The sequence below is a fragment of the Atta cephalotes genome, assembly GCF_000143395.1.
Source record: "Atta cephalotes unplaced genomic scaffold scaffold00008, whole genome shotgun sequence".
Taxonomy (NCBI): Eukaryota; Metazoa; Arthropoda; class Insecta; order Hymenoptera; family Formicidae; genus Atta; species Atta cephalotes.
The window spans coordinates 4,465,812-4,488,969 of NW_012130072.1; the positions used below are offsets into that span (position 1 = coordinate 4,465,812).

Genomic DNA, 23,158 nt, shown 5'->3' on the forward strand with positions numbered 1-23,158 from the left:
CCCCTGTGTGCCTTGGCAGTCTCAGTAGAATTTCAACCTATCAGAAACTGTGTATTCTACAATATATGATTTCTGACAGGTTGAAATTCTTATTCTCTGTTCTCTATTTCTTGTTCTTTTTATTGTGCGGAGCCCCTTACAGTCGAATGACAGGGGAATGCTCGACTGTAATTGGTCTTACATTCTAATCCGGATTAAACTCTCGATAGAAACTAGGCTACTATTTCAAAGCATTAATCAAAGCATTAATCAATCAGAAGAAAGAAAATCGATATCAGATTTAGTAAACTTTGTTTCAATTGGTACATATTCATAGAGTTTATACTACTAGAGAAGGAATGGCTTATCTAACCATGAGTGGAAAGTGTGAGCAAGAGAAATAGACAATGTATATTTCTGTCTTGTTCAGAAACTTTTCTTCTTTCTGCATGTGCCAAAAGAGGATAGAAAAGGACAGAAATACATCTTCTGTTTCTCAATCTTGTTCATTGCTGACGTCCGTATTTCTCTTCTAGTAGTATAAACTCTATGTGCATATTTGGCTTTGGGCCAAAGAGAGTCTGCCCCTCTACTTATGCTCCATCAATTAATGCCACTCTCAAACGCGACATCAATTAGTGAAGCAAAAGTGAAAGGATTGGATTCTCAATGATGCTCGGGGCTAAATATGCATCACTGCTTCGAAGTTCACTGTGTTTAACAGACAAAATTGATCAATGAGTGATTCTTTAATATTATTAAGTGCATTTAGCGGTCTTAACATCAACATTGGATAAGAGCTCGCTTCTATTGATGCATTTTTCTAGATTTGATGGATGATCTAGAAGAACTAATAACAATGAATACTCAGTCAACTGTTGAGTCTGCCGCAGTTGTTAATTCTTGTTTCTAGGGGCCGCTCTTGTCAACTCCGATTAATCTAATCGGTCGATTGTTACATTGGAACTGACCAATTGCACTTGCTGTTCAGCAGAATTGTTCAATCACGATTAATACTTAATCGATCGATTAGGTTAATCGGCATTGATGAGGTCCTAGGTTTTCATAGGCTGTATTTATAGTCCACATCTTCTTATTTCAAGATCATCTTCTTATTTTAAGTAATGTCATGGTGAAGGGAAATCAAATGTGCTCTTGCGCATACATTTTTAACAGAAGTAATAGCCAATAAAAACGTGGTACTATATGCTATGTTACCGCGGTTATTTGAATTAAGCGTTATGTCATAATAAAAATTGATTTTTTACAATATTTTTCCCATTTAATATTAAATGTTTCTCTTTTGAGAAGAAGATATAAATGTATATTTTTTAATTCTATTTTTTGATGATTATTTTTACATGTTTTTATATGGCAAATAATATATAATAGTTTCTCGAACTGTAGTCACTTTAGCTTAGCACGTAAATTTTTTAATTTTTATTGCAAATATTTTAATTTAAATAGTCGCATTTAGAATCTGCGCAGAACCGTACAAAATTTGTCTTGAGAGTGAGCACTTAACTTGATTTTTTTTTCTACCATGAGTAATGCGTTTAAGATGCCAATACAACCCTCTGATTGGTTCATGACATTATAAAACTGTATTCAAAACAGTCTTGATTTTGAAAATATAGATCTAAAAAACATCTAAAAAATTTTTATAAAATGACTTATGTTTTGATTTTGAACTTTGTGTTATTTAGAAATTTTTTATATAGTGACCATATTGATGCTAAATTACTATACGATTTCTTCGATACGAGCGATCGACCAAACAATTTCATTACCTAACGTCAGTTTGCTTCAGTTGTTAGTACTTTGTATATTTACACAAATAAGGAATTTAGTTAAAAATTTATGAATGATAAATTTCATATTTTTCTATCGCAATGTCTTTATACAAGGCAAGAAGAATTAGTTCTTTGCGTCAATCACTTGCGTATAAATTACCGAGGAAGATTTTGATTAGGGTAAGTAAAATAGTTGTGATAACGTTTTGAAACGGAATTTTATTTTTCTTTAATTATACACTTCTTTAATTATACATTTTTTCTTTAAATATACACACTGTGAAATAATTTAAACAAATTTAAATTTCTTACAAAAATTTAAAAAATTCATTTATAATTGATATATGTATATAAGATCATTTAATTGTATATTATTAATTGTATATATTGTACAGAGAACCATTTATATAATTATCGATGGGAATATATCTACAACAATAAATTCGTATTTAAAATATTTATAAATATTTTGCTTATTAATAAAGTAAATATATATTCTTGTTTAGAAATTTAAAATATTTATTTAATTATATATATTTAATTATATATATTTAATTATATATTATAATTTGATTAAAGACAAAAAAAATGAGAAATAAAATAAGGACATAATAATTTTCATTTAGCCCGATAGATTAAAAGGTCGTTATTTATTTCGATCAGCCGTACGGCGAGTTTTGGAATATATGGAATGGATAACAGAGGAAGAGATAATCGAGGAAATTAGCGATGATGTAACGATTAATATTAGAATGGCTCAACAGAGGGACAAAATAGAAAAAAAATTACTTACATTAAAGGTATTCAATGAAACATATGTGTATATAGTATGTTAAAAGTAGATAAATAGAAATAAAGAATCAGAATTTAACATGTAAAAAATGTATCCGTTGATTCAAGGATCGATCGATACTTCTAGTGAAACCGACTGAAAGATCTTCCGCGGATAAAGTATACATATATGATCTTATGACAAAATTCCACGCATTCACAAAGTATTCTGAGGATTTGAGAAAAGATCTGGCAGCTGCATGCTTTTATCAATATTTATCGTCTGATCGGGTAATCGTTCGTCAGGGTCATAAAGCGAGAAATCTTTATTTTATTTTGAACGGCGAGGTCAATTTGTCAAAAGTAGTAATTGATGATTTAACAGGTAAGAAAAAATAATATTACAAATTTTCAGAATCTTGGACACAAAAAGATGACATAAAAAATCTAATAAATTGAAAAGAAAGAAAGTTTGGAAAGAATGTTTGTATTGAATATATAGAGAATATTTACTGTTTTATACATAATAGAAACACAAGAATATGATGAGATGGAAATATAAGATATATCAACATTTTCCATTTAATTTATAATATTTGAATAAATTTCTTATTGTTAATTTGATCATTATATTATTTTTTTGACAAACTTTACTTTATAAGGTAAGTTATATCTATATTTTGGAAAGAGAATTCTGAAGGAAAAATGATGTAGCTTAATGTAAAGAATTAGATGTAATGTTTTCTGTTAGGTGATGAAAAAGTTGTAGATATGGGAAGCATACATTCAGGAGATATGTTTGGTGAAATTGCATTATTGCACACGTTACCGAGAACGTCAACGATAATTACTAAAAGTTAGTAGAAATGAATTATGAAAATAGACGTGCTAATAGAGTTCATCAAAATTTATATTACTTCTGTGAATATTATTTAGCGTCAGTTGATTTGCTTCTAATTACTCAAGACGATTTTAATAAGATCTTGCGCAGTAATTTGACAAAAAAATGGGATGTTTTGCGAGATGCGTTGGTTCATTTTAATTATTTCAAGTTGTGGGATGAAGAGACGATACGAGAATGTTGTATTTTGAGCAAATTAAAAGACTTTAAATCTAATGAGGTAAATAATTTGGCAATAATTATTTTATGTTAGAGGAAAAGATGATATTATGAAGTCCTTGTTGGTTTCTTGTTCCTTTTTACGGTCCCTTTTAATATTTCCGCTATTAGATAGCAAAAAAATTATTTATGACATCATTTGTTCAGTAGTCATATGCAATCAATACCTTGATCTTGAACGCATGTCAAAATCAAGATTGAAAAGATACCTTTGCATATTTAAAAATTATATCTTAAATCATAAATATTTTATAATTTTGAGTTTAAGATCGATTGAACAACACTTTGATAAATGTAATCATTAAATTTTAAATTTAAATAATTGATTATTTAGTTATTCTATAAAATGTAATGAGGGGACATAATAGCACTTTCTCCTCTAATATTTCGATAATTCATTATTCTCGAGAATATTTCAAGAAATAAACACAAATCTGAACACAAAAAATACAGAAAATACTAACAAATTAATTTGAAAGATTTTGTTAGGTGATGGAAAAGGCATGGTGAATTATGTGCATTTTATTCTGAAAGGTAAATGTCGCCTTATTGAGCATATGCTTGTTCGTGAACGTCCTTCTTATCATGGAATGCAATACGAATTATATGATTCTGAAACTTTCCGTCCACAACTACAAAGAGTGCCGAAAAAGATTGCGGAATCTGATGAGCTTGAATCAAATCAATTTGATAAATCCATTCCAGTACGAATTAAGAAGAAATAACTTTATTCTCTTATATATTGTTTCTTTAATTTTAATAAAACTGCACTTCTTTCTTTGCGCTTGTATTTTTTCGATGCACTATGTACATACATCATGTTTAATTTTAAATATTAAGAAACAGTTTTAAATAATTATGTTAATATAATTTTAATACGGTGAATATAGTTTGTATTATTTTATAAAAAGATTATATAAAAGATTTTATTTGTTATAAAAGTATGCGGATTGAATTATTGTTAATCAATAATTATATATAATTTAAGCAATTCTTTTAATTATTAGTGCAAAGATATTTTATTACTTAGTATTGTCTGATTATACCTAAAATTGGTATACAGAATATGTATATTTACTGATCGCATTTTTTTTTTGCAGAAATCTGTTGAAATAAAAGAAGAGGATGATCAATTAAGCATTGTTACTACCACACTTTTAGACGTTGTGAGTATTTACAACACGCTTTTTTTCTTCTTACTAATCTATCTCAATTAGTAAAATTATACGAAGCTATCTGATCGAGTAAATTATTGAAGTTCATTTCAATTAAACTTATTGAAATACATACACTTACAACTTATTGAAATACATGGTATGATTTTTGGATAAATTTAATTTTATTAGTCAATATAGGATCATAAATTAATTTTATCATTTAAAATCATAAATTGATCAATTTGCATGTGTTAATAAATATTATAAAATCAAGGTTAAAGGATGGCATGAAATTACTGAAGTTGCGGAGATATTAATGCGAGAACCGTCTGTTACATCTCAATTACGTTATCCTAGTGATGTTCGCACTATATTCATGCAAATATGCACTTTGTCACGGGGTGCGTGTTTTGGTTTAGGTGAGAAACATATATTATACAAATTATATTTTCTTTTATCTAATATGATGTAATGAATCAATATTTAATTAATTAAGGAGAGAAAATGCTTTATCGAAGAGTCATAGCGATTACGCCAGTACGATGTTTTCTTATTCCGCGATATTGGTTGCTCGAGCATAACCGTGCCAATATTTGGGGACGTGTGAAACTATTCATGGACTTAAAATATCCAACTAAAAAACAGCTATTTAACGAATTTCTTCTAAATCGAAAGTATGATAAATTATTAAACATAATTATAGTAATATTTTCAGATTCCTTCTAATTATCAAATTTTTATCTAATTATTGATTTAATGATTTATAGAAATTATTGCACTATTCTCTCTGACTTTTATTTTAGATGGATGACGTATAAGCAGAATTTAGTTAAAGATGCCATTAATCGACGTGGTTATTTTCATAGTAATGTAACGATACACGACGTACCGTATTCCATCAGAATTACTGATGAAATAGATCCAAAACTATAATTATTCTTCTCTATTGTTTCTATTAAATAAATATAATTTTAAATAATACAATCGTAGTATAATATATTGGATATATATATATAATATTTATTTAGAAATTTGTAGAAATAAAATTTGAACGCGCTCATTATTTATATAAACATTTTATGTACTAATATATTTTGCATTTGTGCAGACATTAATATAAATTCATTATTATAAAAATTGTGTAAAGTCATCCTCTTAATGGCCATTAAATTTATAATATATATGTCTATGTTCAACATTGATCCACTCTAGATCTTATTTGTTTGATGTCCGCAGCGTATGTTCTACAACATCCGCCGATATAACGAACGCCAAGATCCAACCATTCATCAATGAACTCGTGCAAAGAGGCAATTTCTCCTTCTTTCTTCCATCCTTCAGATACTGTATATTTTTCTCCGCTGTTAGGGTATACTATCAATGGTATGATGTCATTTAACTTGTTTTTATTGATATCTTGCAGCAGAGCGGTAACACATTGTGGAGCAATACAATTAACACCGATCGCTAATATTTGTCCGGGTAATGCATTTTTATAACACCTCACGGCAAGCTCTTGAAAGTTATTACCGTCTGCCAAGCTTTTTCCATCATTTCTACAGGAGAATGACAACCATGCCCGCGTATCTGGAAATTCCTTGAGTAGATCGATTATAGCCTCCGCCTCGCGCATACAAGGTATTGTTTCTATCGCCAATAGATCAACACCTCTCTCTAGCAATGCGCATATGCGAGGTCTATGCCAATTGATCAAAAATTCTCGCGATATGTTGATACAATACGAACCAGTATACTCTGAACCATCGTGCAAGCAAGCGCCGTAAGGACCGCAAGATCCAGCGATTAGTGGCTTTCGATTCCTCACATTTTTATTCTCTATTTCTTTACTATAAACGTTAACGGCATCTTTAGCGTAATCAACAGCTTTACGGATAATCTCGAGACTTTCTTCCTCGGTGATACCGAGATACTTTACAAAACCGTCGATAGTTGCTTGATATGTATTTGTCTCTATGATATCGGCACCAGCACGCAAGAAATCCAAGTGAGTAGCGAAGACGGCTTTCGGTTTCGTTATGAGAAAACGTGCAGTCCACAGAGGATCACCATTAATTTTTTCATCTAGGTGGGTAGATAATTGCGTAGAAAAACCACCGTCCAGCACTTTTATCTCCGACATGATTGATTTTTTTTCGCTTTTAGAAGTTAAAATCGTTTAATTTTAATTTATTTAAACTTTATATGATAAATCGATATCACGTAACGAAACAAAAAATTTTATTGCAATACGAATATAAATGCATCTCGATTGCTTGATGTGTTCTACGATATTACAAGAAGTTAATCCAATGCACGGACTTTATACATATTACGAAGATAACTGTGAAATGACTTGTTGCTGTGTCTACATTTTGATAGTCAATCATTATAGAAGTATGTGTCATTGTCCAAGTATTCACTTCTTCCGGAGTATTGCGTATTGGTCGTAGATTACTGTATCATGCGCAGCATGTAATCATATCTAATAGCTGATACAATGTCATCCTTTTTTTATCAGGTATTTGTGCAAGACGAAAACAGGAAAATGCAGATAAGAAATCGTCTAGCAATATAAATAAACGTTTATTTTTTGAATTGATCGTTTGACTTTACAAGATATTTGATACAAAGTTCAAAATACAATCTAAGGTTGTGTTCCGTTGCACGCATAATGCGCATGATGTATCGTAATCCTTGTTAACACGCGAACAACGAGGATAAAATGATATCTCATGCACATTATGTGTATTAAATGGCGCATATTAAATGACATTAGAAAGAACACTAATAATCTTTATCTGTAATGGATTTTGATAACTATTTCCATTAATCCATTACTACTGCGACGAATCGATATAATTCTTTCAGTTAATTAGTAATTGACGAACGACGATGTGTGATAATTAATGTAACATTGATTTATTGCACAACAATATTAAATAGAAAACTAGCTTAGAGGAAAGTGGGGCAAGATGAGATATATCTTCTAAAACGTGTCGTACACAAAGTAATATACTCATAAAAAGTTTCTTTTTTCATTTTGTTTTAGAATGATGAGAAACTATAAATTCCTACAAATGTATGGATCTAAACAAATTGAGAGAAAATCAGATAATTGTGGACGTTTATATTTACCAGTTAAATAATTGGTAATCAAAGTTGTAGAACAGAAATTTTATTTTATTGCGTGAAGTCAATCTATCGAAAATAACAATTGACACGTTAATAGATAAGAAGAAATGGTAATACAAATGTTCATACTATTATACATATAGTGAATGCAAAAAATATTTGTATAAAGAAAGTTTTAAAAAAATTTTATTTTTAAAAAGTAAATATTATCCAGCGAGAAATGAGTCGAATTGATGTTAAATCGATAAATACGATGATTTCAATCGATTCGACGTTTAATTAACGTTCGTTTCTTGCTAATTAATTATTCATAAAGAATAAAATAGACTATATGTTTCTTAAAATTATATATATTAAAAAGATGTGTATTAATTATAGAAAATATATCATCTGAAAAATGAGCGAAAGTTAAAAATTGTATTGTTTACGTGCTCAAAAAGTATTTGTACAAGAAATTTAGCTTCTAAAAAATGCTCATTTGTTAATGTAAGAACAAAATGTATTCCTTGTATAAAATTGTTAATTAATTTATTTTCTACAATAAGACTTTTTATAAAAAATTTCCTTGTAAGAACTTTTTGCTTTCATTATATATACTTGCTTTGATTTTTTTTTAATTTTTAGATACAATTACTCTATTTTATTATAAAAATAAAATATTAGAATATATTATGTATTTCATATGCTATGTATTTCACTTGTACAAAAATTTGTTTCTAATTTAATATAATTCAGTCCTAATGAAGAAATGTGCAAATGTTATAAATGTTAAGTACAAAAATTGAGGAGATCTTTATTTACATCTTTATTTAATATTGTTACACACACACACACACACACACACACACACACACACACACATTCGCGCACGCGTGTATATTCACATATAAGAAAAAACGTATTTTAATATTAAGCACTTTTATGAATTTACAGTTTACTTTTCATAAAAAATTAATGAAAGAATTCTCTTTATCATGATTATATATTTGCGATAAAGTAAAAAGATAAAAAATAAAAGTGAATAACTATATGTATATGCAAACAAATGCAAACAAACTTTGTAATAGAAATAAAACATATTAGTTCAAATAGAACATATTAGATCAAATATTATACAATAAAAAATCAATAACGCATTTTTTCTTATTTTCTTTATGTATCATCTTGCTTAAGTATATATGTACTTCTAAACATGTCATTGTACTTTGTACATCGTTAAAGACATTATTGTAACGATAGAAATATTACAAATGATGATTGATACCTTAATAATATCACACTAATTAAGTATCTAAATTTCATATTTTTTAGATAACAAATAAATGTGCACAATCCAATTATTTCACATTATACTCTGTATAAGCAAATAAATCAATAACGTGTAAATATATAATTTGTCAAAGATTTTAATTATTTACATGAAAACAATATCTCAAAGAATTTTTAATTTGATAAATGTTTCGAATTCTATGCATTTTTTCCAATTGGAATGCGTCACAGTATTTGAATGTTAATTCTTAAAATTAGGTAGTGGCACTTTTTCGTACTTATTAATAAAAAATTATTTTTATAAACATGAGAAAGTATGTAAACAATTTTGTATCGTATAAATGTGCTATTACAAAAAATAAATAAAATTAAAATATTTGCGTATTATGCATGAATATACTATTTCTCTCTCTTGCCTTGATGCAATAAGAAATGGTTTTTTTATTTCTATTTATACTAATGCATTTTCGATATGCTATAATCGCCATATGGCACATTAACTGAGAAATATTTTGTGAAATATTAAATTTGATATTATATCGTATTATTAGATATAATTACAATTATGACAATATAAAAGGTCACATAAGATTGCAGTGCAGAATTATGAATAAATTACTAATCTGCACTGAATCTTAGTATTCAGTAAATAATTTAATATTCACAACGGCACATAACTACAAAATTTCCAGACGGACTAAGCTTTCTGGTCCACTTCATGATTACTGATCATCACGTAACTAGGATTGCTGAAACTATCCGGTATACCCTTTCTCAAATCATTCTTCTGTTTTGGCATGTTCACGTAATTATCTTGCATGCAGATGATGGACGGCGCATAATCTTTTTTTTTCAAGTCCGTCGTATCCTTTTGTGCATCATTCACGTCCGTGTCGTTCAGATCTATTAAATGAAGATTCCGTGGCGCGTTGCAATAACCAGAATCTCGATCGATTGGTCTATCGACTATCTGATCCTTCATTGCTTGTCTTTGTCGTGCGAATTCTGCTCTTCGCTCATGAACATTGATCGGTTTCAAGTAGGGATCCTCCTCGGAATGCTTCAGCATGGGAGACAGCTCGACTGCATCCTCGGAATCCGATGCGGGCGATGGAAACTCAAAGTGCGAGTGTTCCTGGTGTGGTCTAGGACTAAATATTCCGGATTCATCTGTCGGACAACCGGGACTCATACATAAGTACGATGAATCCGCACTTTTTGAGAATGGCGAGTTCACATAATCGTGACTCGGCGATGATAGAACTGTGTGATCCGGCGCGGACATCATTGTCAAATAGTCGTTTTTGCCGCTTTCCAGATTCATCGTGTTCATATCCATGTACGGTGTATTTAGACTAATGTAATGCTGGAACAGAGAAAAAAAGTTTTTATTATGTATTGTGTCTGCTTTGAAATTTATATTATTAATATATTAATTAATCACTTAATTAATTATATTAATATTATATTAATTATTCAGTAATTTAAACATATGATTCCTTATTCTTAATGTTAAACGTTTTTGTTGTGTTTTTATATTGTTTATTATGTATTCCTCTTTTAAAGAATTATTTATTTATACATATATTATACTTCTTTCGGTTTGTGTTACGACTTAATATTGTTACATTATGAAACAAAGATGAAAAAATAACTCACCAATCTCACATTTTCTTCCAATAAATTTCCAATGCTCTCCACAAGATCCGTAAAGCTTGGACGTAGCGTTGGTTTAGCTTTCCAGCACTGTAACATTATGTCATACACTTCGCGAATAGCGTAATCGGGTTGTTCCATTCTGTAGCCCTCAATCAATTTTTGATACTGCTTCTCTGCCTCCATGCCGGGATACGGCGTCTCAGCCAAGGTGAAAAATTCCCATAGTACTATGCCAAAACTCCATATGTCGGATTGCGTCGAAAACACTCGATCTCTGATCGATTCGATGGCCATCCATTTTATTGGCACTGGGCCGTCACCTTTTTTCTTATAATTGCCATCTTTGTACATAGTCTTTGCTAGACCAAAATCACAAATCTTGACTATGTTGTCCTCGGCAAGCAAGATATTTCTTGCCGCCAGATCTCCATGCAAGACCTGGATAAATATATATGTGTTATTATTTAGTTAATGAAAGCATTATTGAAAGAGGCATTTAATGCATAAAATATTATGAAGTATGAGTATTTAAATAGTTTTAATAATTTCATCATGACTTGGGGACGATTTTGCAAATCCAATTTTAAAGAGTTAATTTTTTACATTGCTTGAAATTATGCAATTTTTATTTATTCTACATTTATATTTCATTTTTATTTATTAATGAAATTAAAACATTTTATGCTTCTTTCGCATTTATTTGTGTCAAACTTACGTTTCTTTGACAAAGATATTCCATTCCACGTGCTACTTGAAACGCCCAAGACAATAGATCTTGAGTACAGATTGGTTTAAGATGTTGGTCTTTGTAGTCACCACAGTAATTTGATCTCCATCCTGGTTGAGATGAATTACTGTTGATACAGCTATCTGGCGAGAAGTTAATCTCTGGAGAATCCGGATTCGTTCCCGGACAATAGTGCACCACCACATCGCCAGTGTCTGAATTCGCACTAAGACTGCGAGAAAAGGACAATGCCGCATATTTTATCCTATCATATGGGCAGAAGAGAAAAGGAAAATCTTGTTAAACCGCACCCGTTGCATGCACCAGTTTGTGTGTATTTTACATAGAGCTTTTTATTTAACAGAATATATTTTATAACATACAAATGGTTAATCAAGAATTAGAAATCCTTCCTTAGAAATTTCTGAAATTTCTCATGCAGATTAAATTATTAATGCGAGATTCTTTGGCGTTAGTATATAAATTTATTCATTTTATTTAAATTTCATTAAAAATACATTTAATTAAAATTAAACTATATAAAGTTATATAAAGTTATTAATAGTCCAATTTTAATTCAATTGATACTCCCTCTAAGATATCATACATGAAGCACAAATATTTGCTTTTTAATTAATTTATATTGTATTTAATTTATATTGTATTTATATAAAAGCGTGAGATTTCAAATGTAGCTAGTTTAGAATGCAATCAAAAATACTTCCTAAATGTTAGTTATATTTATTAATAAAAAAAGATAAATATTATAGTTATAATAATAACAGACTGTTTGAAAAATGATCGGTAGACAAACCTGTTATTACTACTGACGCTACTAGTTCTCATCAGTATATCCATACCGATATTAAGGTCGAGTTTCCCAGTCTTAGGATCAATTTGATTAATAAAATCCTTTCTATGTCGTAAAAGATAATTATGTAAATTGCCGAAACGACAATATTCGACAATCACCAGTAATTCGCCTATTGTATAATAAAACAATTTTAATTATTAACGCTTGACAGCATATTTAACTTTATCCGTTCTGTCTTTGTTCATAATTGAGTAAATATATTTTTACTTATATACCTTTTTAAAAGTGCAAATTTTAATAAAACATAGTTACTAAATGTAATTTTTGATTTTCAACAATACATACGTTTCGATATATTTTTAGTACAAGCACCAAGAAGATTAACGACGTTTAAATGCTTTCCAAGATGCACCATAATTTTAAGTTCGCTCGCAAGTGCACGAACATAAGTAGGATTCGTAGTTCGACGAACCATCTTCACAGCAACGGTAGTAACAGTTTCACTTTCGCATATTCCATGCGCTTCCGCCTTCATTACAACGCCGAATTCACCACTTCCCAATTGTTTTCCTAAAAAAAATAATTGAAATGATTATTGTATTAAACTAGCTTGATTTATTATATTACGTAAAGCATAATCACGCTTACCGAGCTTTAATCGTTCCCTTGGAAACTCCCACTTTTTATCATAAGGAAGTAGTTCTGCTTGATCGTCAACCGTCAAATCTGGATTTAAACATTCTAAAGCACCTTCTTCAAAGTGCATAAGACCCGCTTCCATCAATTCTTTCCTCATTTTCTATGTAACAATTCAATTTTAATTTAATTAGACTGCATTATCCATAAAATATTTTCTTATAACGTTATATGGAATTATATTTCATATAGAATAACAAAAAAGTTTGCTTACTTTTGTGTTTATCAAATCATTATAATATATTACTACAATAATTTTATAAATACAAACTTTTTTGTTGCTCTGTATATTTCTATATATTTCTATATATTTCTATATAAATTATAGAATGTATATAATTTACCTTTTCACGACGAACTTTAATCGTGAAAAAGATTGCTAATATCACTAGGAAAAAACCCAGAATAGCAATTGAAGTAGCTAATATTATGTCAAGTTTGTGCCCTAAAAAAATTTTAAGTTTTTTAATATATATTATTCTAAAAAACAAAAAAAGAGGGCTACGAGCCAAAAATTATTATATAAATTCAAACATGATAATATAGAATGTAAAAAAACAAAAGAAACAGAAATGTTTTAAGTTAGAAATTCATTATAGAATGCTAGCAATAAACAGACGTTTCGATCGCGATCGGATCATTTTCAATGTTAAAAACATACATAATCGTTACAGCCAAAAAATATATTATTCTATTTAATATTATTTTTTTTATACAATATTTGTTGTTGTAATATTGTTTAAAGCTTACATTTTGCATTTTTCACTGTTATAAGCTGATAAGTCTCATTGGTACCCAGTCGGCTAATAGCTCGACACGAATATTTACCACTGTCGTGATGTTTTAAATATTTTATATTAAGTTCTTGATAATTATATTTAAAAAAATATTGATCATTTTCTTTTAATAATACATTGTCCTAAAAGTTATTAAACATGGAATATAGTATACATTGCGCTTTTTTTTTATTTTACTAAACAAGAATAATTATAAAGACATATTACCTTATACCACATAACTGTTGGTTTGGGCATTCCTTCAGTAAAACATTGCAAAATTACCGTCTTATGACCTTCAATCATCACATCGATAGTTCTTATTTTAGTTTCATTCATATTTGTTTTGGTAAAATATGGTGGTATCGGATCTATATAATATCAATTGTATAAAAAAATCAGTTTGGACATTTTATCATGTAAACAGGTATTAATTTAGAATAATAGACATTATATACGAAGATATACAAAGTATTCCTCGAACCAGTTGTCACGATTTTTGAGATACTTTCGAGTTGATGAAATTTTTCTAAAAAGTTTGTTGCTTTTTAATAAAAAAATAATTGAGTAAGAAAAATTTCAAAATTGTTCATTTTTTTAACAAACTAAAATCAAATTATGTTTTTTAAATAGAATATCTTTTTCCATGTTTTTATAGTACATGGAAAGTAAATTAATTGATATATATAATTGATATTATAATTAATAATATTAATAATATTAATATAATTATATTAATATAATTATTAATATAATTATTATATTAATATAACTATTAATAATATTAATATATCATATATGTTAATTACTTGATCCCAAGATAATTCAATTAATACTTACAAGATTGAGGAAAATCCTGTATATTTTCAAATATATTTCATATAATATAAATTTTTAAAACATTCCGAATTTATTAAATATTAAATATATGTATAAAACTACTTTGAAAGAAGTGTATTTATAAAATATTAATTGTGAATTAAAATCAAATATATGTATAAATAATTATTAAACACATGCATAACTATAAATTGAATAATTATATTGATGTACCGTGAATAATTAATTTATAGTTTGCATAATCAGAAAGGGTGTCTGGGCCTTCATAATACATTGTATTCATGATTTTTCCAGTACAGAAATAATTTTGGGCATCTGATTCTTGAACACGATAGAGTTTCAACGTTGATCGATAAGTAAATGGAGTTTTATGTTGCACAATGTGTAATCTTTCTAAAAATAACAAAGATATAACTTATTATAAAGATATTTGCGTTATATCATCTATGTATATGTGCGTACGCGGGCGTGCGTGTGCGGGTGTATGTATTTTTGTTAACATTTATAAAAAATATTTTACCATCATATATAATATAAAAATAATATACATGTATAATATAAAAATGAGATATTATTAATTATTAAATTATTAATAAAATATTATTATTACTTAACTTAATTGAAGAAACTAATAATTACTATTACAAAAATTATATTATAAATTTTAAATGTAATTATAAATATTAAATTATCATACGCATAATATATAAATTATATTTTTACCTATCATTTTTTGTAAAAGCATTAACATTTTCAGAATTTATTTTTCTCGAAAAAGATTTATATTATTTTCGATATTTATAAGTACTTCCATTTTTTAATTTATTTCGATTCTTTTAAAATAATTACCTGTTTCCATAAGTAGTTCTTCAGTTTCATTTACTAATATGGTCCATGTAAACTCATTTGTATAATTGTAAACGGAAGCGGCACATATCAATTCTATGTCATCACCTTTTGTTACAGGCTCTTTTGGTCCAATAATACCAAATGCGCCTAATCCATCTAATTGAAATTTAAAGAAAGATTATTATATTTGTTTTTTACATGCAAATCAATGATGTCATTAATATTTTATTATGATTGGTTTCTACATTCAATAAAGAACTAAAGGTAAAAATCGATTATATTTAATAATCAATCACTGAGTATTCATTGATCTGTCTTGTCTGTTTTTTGAAATTTACAATTAGAATAAATAAATCCTCTTATTTACAAAATTTAACTTATTAATTGACACATATCCGAAGTATATCAAATGATTATATGATTACAAATATGATTACAAATATGATTTCAAATTATAGCAGTTAGATAAAAAAGTATCCTTAAATATTCTTAAAATATTTTTACCTGAAACAAGAATGTTGTCAGTCACAGAATCACAGGCAAGAACATTGCAAGCTTTACATGTTATTTTTCCGGATATTTCGATGGGCATTTTTAATATCGATTCGAATCTATAACTAGAGCTATAAGCTGCGCTTTGCGTCATGTCCTATAAAATTCATAGAATTTTCCTGTTATAAAGATAAAGATAGAGACGTACCTAATAAAATCAAGTTAAAATAAAATTGCATTACCGTCGGATATATAGTTGTTGAATTCTCAAGTGATGGATAATTAGGACATCTCAGAAAACTCCATGTTATGTTCGGAGACGGATTTGATATTACTTCACAATGAAATTCTGTACTTTCATTTGGTGGATAGTAAGGGTCAATGCGCGTCAATATAGAAACCGGCTTAGCTGAAATTAATAGTAATGCAATATGACTAAAGTTATAAACAAATAGTTGTACATTATTATATTTACAGTGTATTTATTACAATCTTCTTTAGTTAACGTTACAAGATAATTTCGATACCTATGACATTTAATGTAAAGTTCAATTTTTCGATCATGTAATCATTTTTTGCTTCAAGTGTATAATTTCCTGAGTCCATGACACTTAACGACATTATTTTCAAAATAGTAGCTGTTGCACTTGTATTCACGAAATATTTTGGGCTCTCTATAATTTCCTCAGAATTCGGTTTGAACCTACAATAAATAAAGTACATATTTAATATATTTATTACAAGTAACGGATAATATAAGAGAATATCTTAATTACACGTGATTGATTAATTTATTCGCATGAATACATTAATATAATTTTCTATCTAATTTTAAAAAATAATTTAAATCTAATTTAAAAAAATAGATTTTCTTATAATACTTTGTAAACCTTTACCACTCTAGATGGGGTTTCGGCCATCCATCGACATATACGACCCACTGAACATAGTTGCCGCTTTCTGCTTGATAATATTTATCGGTATGTTGAGGGATAAGATGGATATATTTCATTTGAGGGTCTGAAATAAAAATATATGATTCGTTTTACACACAAAAAATGTAAGATAGGTAGTCCAACAATAAATTAGTAGTACAGTTGTAGAACATACAGTATTAGTAGTACATTAGTAGTACATTAATTTGTTAGGTCATAGGAGCAACCCGACTTATTGAAAATAAGAAAATGCAGTACTAAAAAGTTCATAAAAAATTCTGAAAAAATTCTTAGAATTCTATGAGAAGAAAATAAATGATTTTTGTCTTTTGCAATTTTTCTATAAAGTTAATAGTATTTGAGTAAAAAACTAAACGTCGATAAGACAGGTAATTACTATGACCCAGCGAATTAATGCATTGCATCATACACTATGAATCATTGCGATATTTTATAAATGCGACGTTTTCAGATTGTGCTGCTATCATACAGTGACTCGCATTTGAACTCTTCCTCGGCTCTCCAGTTGACTGGCAGATCGCGTCAATGACGGCTATGTAATGTTATATTTTAAGAATTTTGGGTTACAAAGTTTTTTTTTATAAGTTTTATGTATTTTTTATTGTTATGTTTTTATTTTATTATGTCTATCATTTTTTTCATTGTGCAATAGTTTTGTGTGCACATTTAGCTTTATTATTCTGTAAGCAATTTTTTCTGTTATATTATTTTACACCAATTATTTAGGAGATTATCGTAGAAAAGATTAGGTAGTTTACAATGAATCATTTTGATAGTGAACAATCATATATATCGTATACCACATAACCTTTTTTATAATAATCTTCAAAATAATAATTCATTGTAATAATTATTTAGAATACCCTCCCCCCTCCCACCTAAAATCTCAATAAAAATATACTCATTTGACGCGTTTTCTCAAATCGAAAGAAAAACGCAATGGTTGGCCTTGTAAATCCTTATTCCCCCACCATCTTATAATTATCTATTTTATAAAAATAAATATTTCAAAAATATAGCAAAACTAAAATAATCTCAACAATTCGCAGTATAAAACATGTAGTTTTTTATTTATTATTAAAAATCGCATGGTTTGTTATGTATGTACACTCCTTGTAATGAATCATTTCCCGATTTTTTAAATAATCGAAATTGTGACTAAATTTAAAAAATAAAAGTTATTGTTTACAATATACCAACTAAATTTATAAACTATGCCAAAACTCAAATCTTCAATTCAATAATTGAAAGAGATATAAGCCTCTGAAATTTACATGGTTTATTGTTGGACCACTTATCTTACACAAAATTTGCACTAATTTTATATTGTAATGGCGCATTGCATGATTTTAAAAAAATATATATACCTGTTTTATAATACTTGCATATAATCAGCCAATTAAGATTTATTGCATGTATACATATGTGTGTGCGTGCATGCATACGTGCGTGCGTGTGTGCGCGCGCGCGCGAGTGTGTGTATGTGTGTGTGTGTGTGTGTGTGTGTGTGTGTGTGTGTGTGTGTGTGTGTGTGTGTGTGTGTATAGTTTCACTACAAATATAAGTTCTTCAGTTATATGTATCTGATAATAAGTTAACAATTAAACTAACCGTGTATCGTGATATTCTTCGTTATTTTCTTGATATCATGAATCGACCTAATGATACACTCATATTCTCCCGCGTCCTCATCCATTACGTTAAGTATGGTCAACTGACACGTAACTAGGACAGAATTCCCGTCAAGCTGTTTTCTGAATTGTTGAGTGCTTATTCTACTGCTAACTTTCTACAAATAAAAAAACAAGGTTACATGTGTATATGCGAATAATAAATATTGCAATCAAAAAGATCTAGAAAACCTGTATTGCTTGTATGTTAAGATGTATGTTTTCAATTTTTAGATAAGAGAATGAAAAGTCACTCTCTTAGAGCCTTCAAATTAGAATTTTGTCTTCTAATTTTTATTTGATGAAAGAATAAATAATAGTGATATTAAATTTGGTGTTAAAAAATTTTTTCCTATTTTTCTAAAGATAATAAAAATAATTAACATATTATGTCCCTGAGAAACTGGTTAAAAAAGATATGAAAAAGAATCTGTGAAAAGAAGAAATTCTTCTCGTTACTACATATATATATATATATATATATTGTATATTGTATAGTAACAAGAAGAATTGTAGAAAAATGTAGAAAAATATTTGCGCAACTCTATGTATATAGAGTTGTGCAGATGTATTTCTATACATTATCAATTGAGGTAATGTAAAAATGTGCACTTGTGTCAATTGCACATTCAAAATTAAGATTTAATTTTATTCTAATTCTGTTTTTTATTACACTGATGTATTACCTGTTGCGGCGTATTCCAATCGAATACATATCGCATGGATATTTCTACTTCAACAGTACAATTTACGTAAAGATCTTGTCCGCGTGTAACATGCAGAAGACTCTCATCTTGAATTTTTGGATCGGGTAAAGTTCGTTTGACTGTGCAAATAATTTAATCATTTTTATTAAATGGAACAATCGATATTGTTTTAGCAAAATTTGAATGATTAAGATTATGAAGCGGAGCTTTTGTCATATATAGGAAAGAGTGGGAGAACTGTAAATACCTAAGAGAAAAGTTAAATAAACGATTATTTATCAACTATATAGAAGTTCTTATTCAAGTATCAAAGTATATTGGCTTTAAATTAATTAAAATAATTATCATTTATATATTATCAGTATTAACTATAATTTTAAACAAAAAGACAAGATTCAAGATTCGACATTATCCCGCGTGGCAACAGATAATTCCGAACGATACAAGAATTTTGTTTTTTGTTTAAAATTATATTAATATAACTATATGAATATTAATTATTGTTTAAGTCAAATAAGTGAAATATCTTGTTTAAAGACTGTTATGATTGATAAATAATCATCAGCTTTATTTAACTTTTTCGTTAAGTATTTGCAGTTTCTAGGTTCTTCTCTATATACTTACATATATTACATAATATATGTGGCTAAATTAACATCTCGAATCGAGACCACACTTACGATGCACGGACAATACGTAATTGACCGCGTACTCTTCGCCGTCCTTCTCTATCGAGCACTTGTACCAATTGCTATCTTTTACTAGTAGGTTCCTAATCGTGAAACCAATTCTGGGATCAAATGATGCATTCTTTAATTCTTCTTCCTGCATTAAAGAAAGATTTTAGAAACATTTTGCAATGAGTAACAAGTTAATAAAATTAGCTGTTTTGATGATATTTTATTATGATATCAATTTATAACGTATATTAGAAAAAAATACTTTAAGAGAGCAATAACATACGAATTTTTTAATTTATAAAACTTTACAATAATTCTTTAAATTTATTTTTTTAATATAATATTATAAAAAATTAAAACTCTTCTAAAAAAATAACAAAATCTATGAATAAGGATATAATATATACATGTTAATTCTATATTTTTTTTCTTTTCTTCTCAGCGAATTTTCATTGTGACGTAACTGCATGTTTTATAAGGGTCGTATCATGACACACACGGAAAAATTTAAGCAGAAAAATCTAAGCAATGAAGAAATGAAATGTTAGATTGCTATTGGCTACATTATGATCTTACGTGATTTTTACTGTGAATAGCTAATTTGCTTACCGCTTTATTACGTTTTATTGCTTAAACTTTTTTGTATACCCTGGCTCTAAGCGTGAAGATAATATATTGATATATGTATATTTCAACATATTTAAAATTTTTTAATTTTTGAATCTATGTGTTAATCGTTTAGAGCCGAATATAATCATTTTTATTATAATTTTATTTTTAAATTATTGCAAATTATCTTCTGCTAATTTATCTGTGATATACTCACGTTATTATCAGATAAAATTGGTATTAGATCTGGCGATGTAGGTCTGCATGGTATTACGATGCTACCGCCAGCAACAGCACTCAGATGGGCATAAGTATCCGCTTCAACAAATAAATTTGTATTCGCTGCAACAATGTGAAGAATGTTGAATGCAATATGAAGACGCAAGAAAGATGCAAGTATAAATGTTTCTTCATTGATCCGCATATTAATAAGATGCACGCGATTTGATCTTACATTTTACATAAACATACAACCAGTTCACCTCGGGATCCTCTTTCTCGTAGGAATTTGTGATAATTTCAACATTGTGATCGGCGCAACCATACCAGCCTGTATCACCGAAAACAGTGTTTGGCCTTTGAAAGACATATTTGTAAATGTCATTAATTTTATCGTTTTCTTTGATCTTTTTAGGAGTTGAAGTATTAACCTGTCAGAATAATAAAAGGTTTGATATACCTACATGTTAAAAATTAAAATTTGCAAAATTTGGAAATAAAAATTTAAGATAGGAATATTGTAACTTCTAATGCAACTTTTATTTTTATATTATACTCTCTGTAAAAGCAAAAATATCAATTTCTCTTACTAAACTATTGGGTTGTCCGGAAAGTTCGTGTCGCAAAAGATTTAAATTTAATTAAATGAAATTAAAAATTTAAATCTTCTGCGTTTCAATTTCCCTTCAAAATCGGCACGAACTTTCCGGACAACCCAATATTTAGATAATAATTATATTTAGATAATAATTATATGAAAGAGCTTTATATGTAATAACTACAAAAGCGTAATAAATAATTCATCAAAATTTTATTTAATTTTATGATAGATTATTGATTATTCAAACAATTTTTATATAAGAATGAAAAATATTCCAATCCTTCTAATGTAATTAGACTTGTAACTTCAAATGTAAGATATAAGATAAGAAATATAAGATAAGATATAGCGATATTAATTAAGCAATGAATAGGTAATGTCGGCAATTAACTTATAAATAAAATTTATAGTGCGTACCGATTCTCCAAAGTCATTGGGATAAATAAACTTAATTGGTGTGGAGCCAGTGCATGTAATTTCTAAAGGTTCTCCTTCATTAATTACGAGTTGACCTTGATTGGGCGAGATAATTGGTTTATTACTTGCCGTTACTAAAAAAAAAAATCAAAATTATTAATTTGTATAATTTAAACACGACCTTTGCTTTTCTTATATCTGTATTGCTAAAATTTATCAGATAATTGATAATCTTTTTTTTTTATAACAGAAAAATATTATTTATTCCAAAACATCATACCAATAACATTCAATAGCTACTTTTAAATTGTGATTCATCTTACGATAATGCGACCGCGCATTTCTGTCGAAATACTATAGAAGCTAATGTTGCGCAAAAGGCGGGAATAATGGTTAACAGTTCCGAAAGAAACGTCGTCACGTTAGCCGCAATGTCCTGCGGATGATTGGCTTTATCTGACTCTCCTTGTTACACTCTCGTCTCTCGTTACTCTATATGAAAGGACGCACGTGCCGTTAGTCTGTTTCTGCGCAAATGCGACTGTGAGGAAGGAAGTCCTTTTTTCCTCTCTTGATAATGATTTCGTATTATCAGCCAGTGTGTTTGTTGCAGAAGCCATAAGAAATATAGAAACGCGAGCAACTGGGATTAAATGAATGTAAATGATTTGTACGAATGATTTCAAACTGATTCGAATATAGTAAAAAAAGCTGCATATGCAAATTTATGACAGGAAGTTTATATGTTAATCTCTGCACAGTACATAAATATGATATGAATCTTGTAAATAACATAATAAAAAAGACTGTCACGTTACTGAAAATATCTTTGTATTGTCAGATCACAAAGTCATAATTAAAAATGATTGCGAGATATGACGGAATAAAATGAAAGTTAATAAGAAGAATTATCAGTGAAATTTGAAAAAATTTGATCTTCGAATTTAATACTAATTTTCTAATAAAAAATTTAAAAATTTGATAGTCAAATTATATTTAGAATATTTAAAAATATTTAAAGTGATTCATTAGTAAAGCATCGAAAATAAAATGTGCCTTATATCAGGGCTTATCTATCATCATATCTGTTATAATTTGGATAAAATATTGAAACTACACACACACACACACACACACACACACACACACACACACACACACACACACACACACACACACACACACACACACACACACACACACACACACACACACACACACACAC

General features: G+C 28.4%; 3 protein-coding genes across 3 annotated transcripts; 1 reads left to right on the top strand and 2 right to left on the bottom strand.

Moving 5' to 3' along the window:
- The first annotated feature begins 1,871 nt into the window (after positions 1–1,871).
- On the top strand, positions 1,872–5,753 carry LOC105627259. Its single transcript, XM_012208546.1, has 10 exons — positions 1,872–1,952; positions 2,399–2,572; positions 2,673–2,928; positions 3,295–3,399; positions 3,480–3,664; positions 4,143–4,367; positions 4,764–4,829; positions 5,095–5,239; positions 5,317–5,494; positions 5,624–5,753. The coding sequence occupies exons 1-10, from the start codon at positions 1,872–1,874 to the stop codon at positions 5,751–5,753; spliced, it is 1,545 nt and encodes a 514-aa protein (XP_012063936.1).
- Positions 5,754–6,012: 259 nt separating this feature from the next.
- Positions 6,013–6,960, bottom strand: LOC105627260 (homocysteine S-methyltransferase 2-like). Its single transcript, XM_012208547.1, has one exon. It carries the CDS (start codon positions 6,958–6,960, stop codon positions 6,013–6,015), a length of 948 nt encoding a protein of 315 aa, XP_012063937.1.
- A 2,958-nt stretch (positions 6,961–9,918) lies between these two features.
- On the bottom strand, positions 9,919–22,251 carry LOC105627372 (vascular endothelial growth factor receptor 1). Its single transcript, XM_012208655.1, has 22 exons — positions 22,221–22,251; positions 21,934–22,067; positions 21,151–21,346; positions 20,914–21,038; positions 20,088–20,232; positions 19,387–19,526; positions 18,642–18,819; positions 16,971–17,094; positions 16,602–16,777; positions 16,317–16,483; positions 16,087–16,231; positions 15,583–15,738; positions 14,947–15,126; positions 14,122–14,264; positions 13,868–14,036; positions 13,462–13,562; positions 13,070–13,220; positions 12,767–12,991; positions 12,422–12,590; positions 11,596–11,872; positions 10,881–11,318; positions 9,919–10,587 (listed from the first exon to the last, which is right to left on the bottom strand). Exons 1-22 carry the CDS (start codon positions 22,249–22,251, stop codon positions 9,919–9,921), a joined length of 4,239 nt encoding a protein of 1,412 aa, XP_012064045.1.
- Between the last annotated feature and the right edge of the window lie 907 nt (positions 22,252–23,158).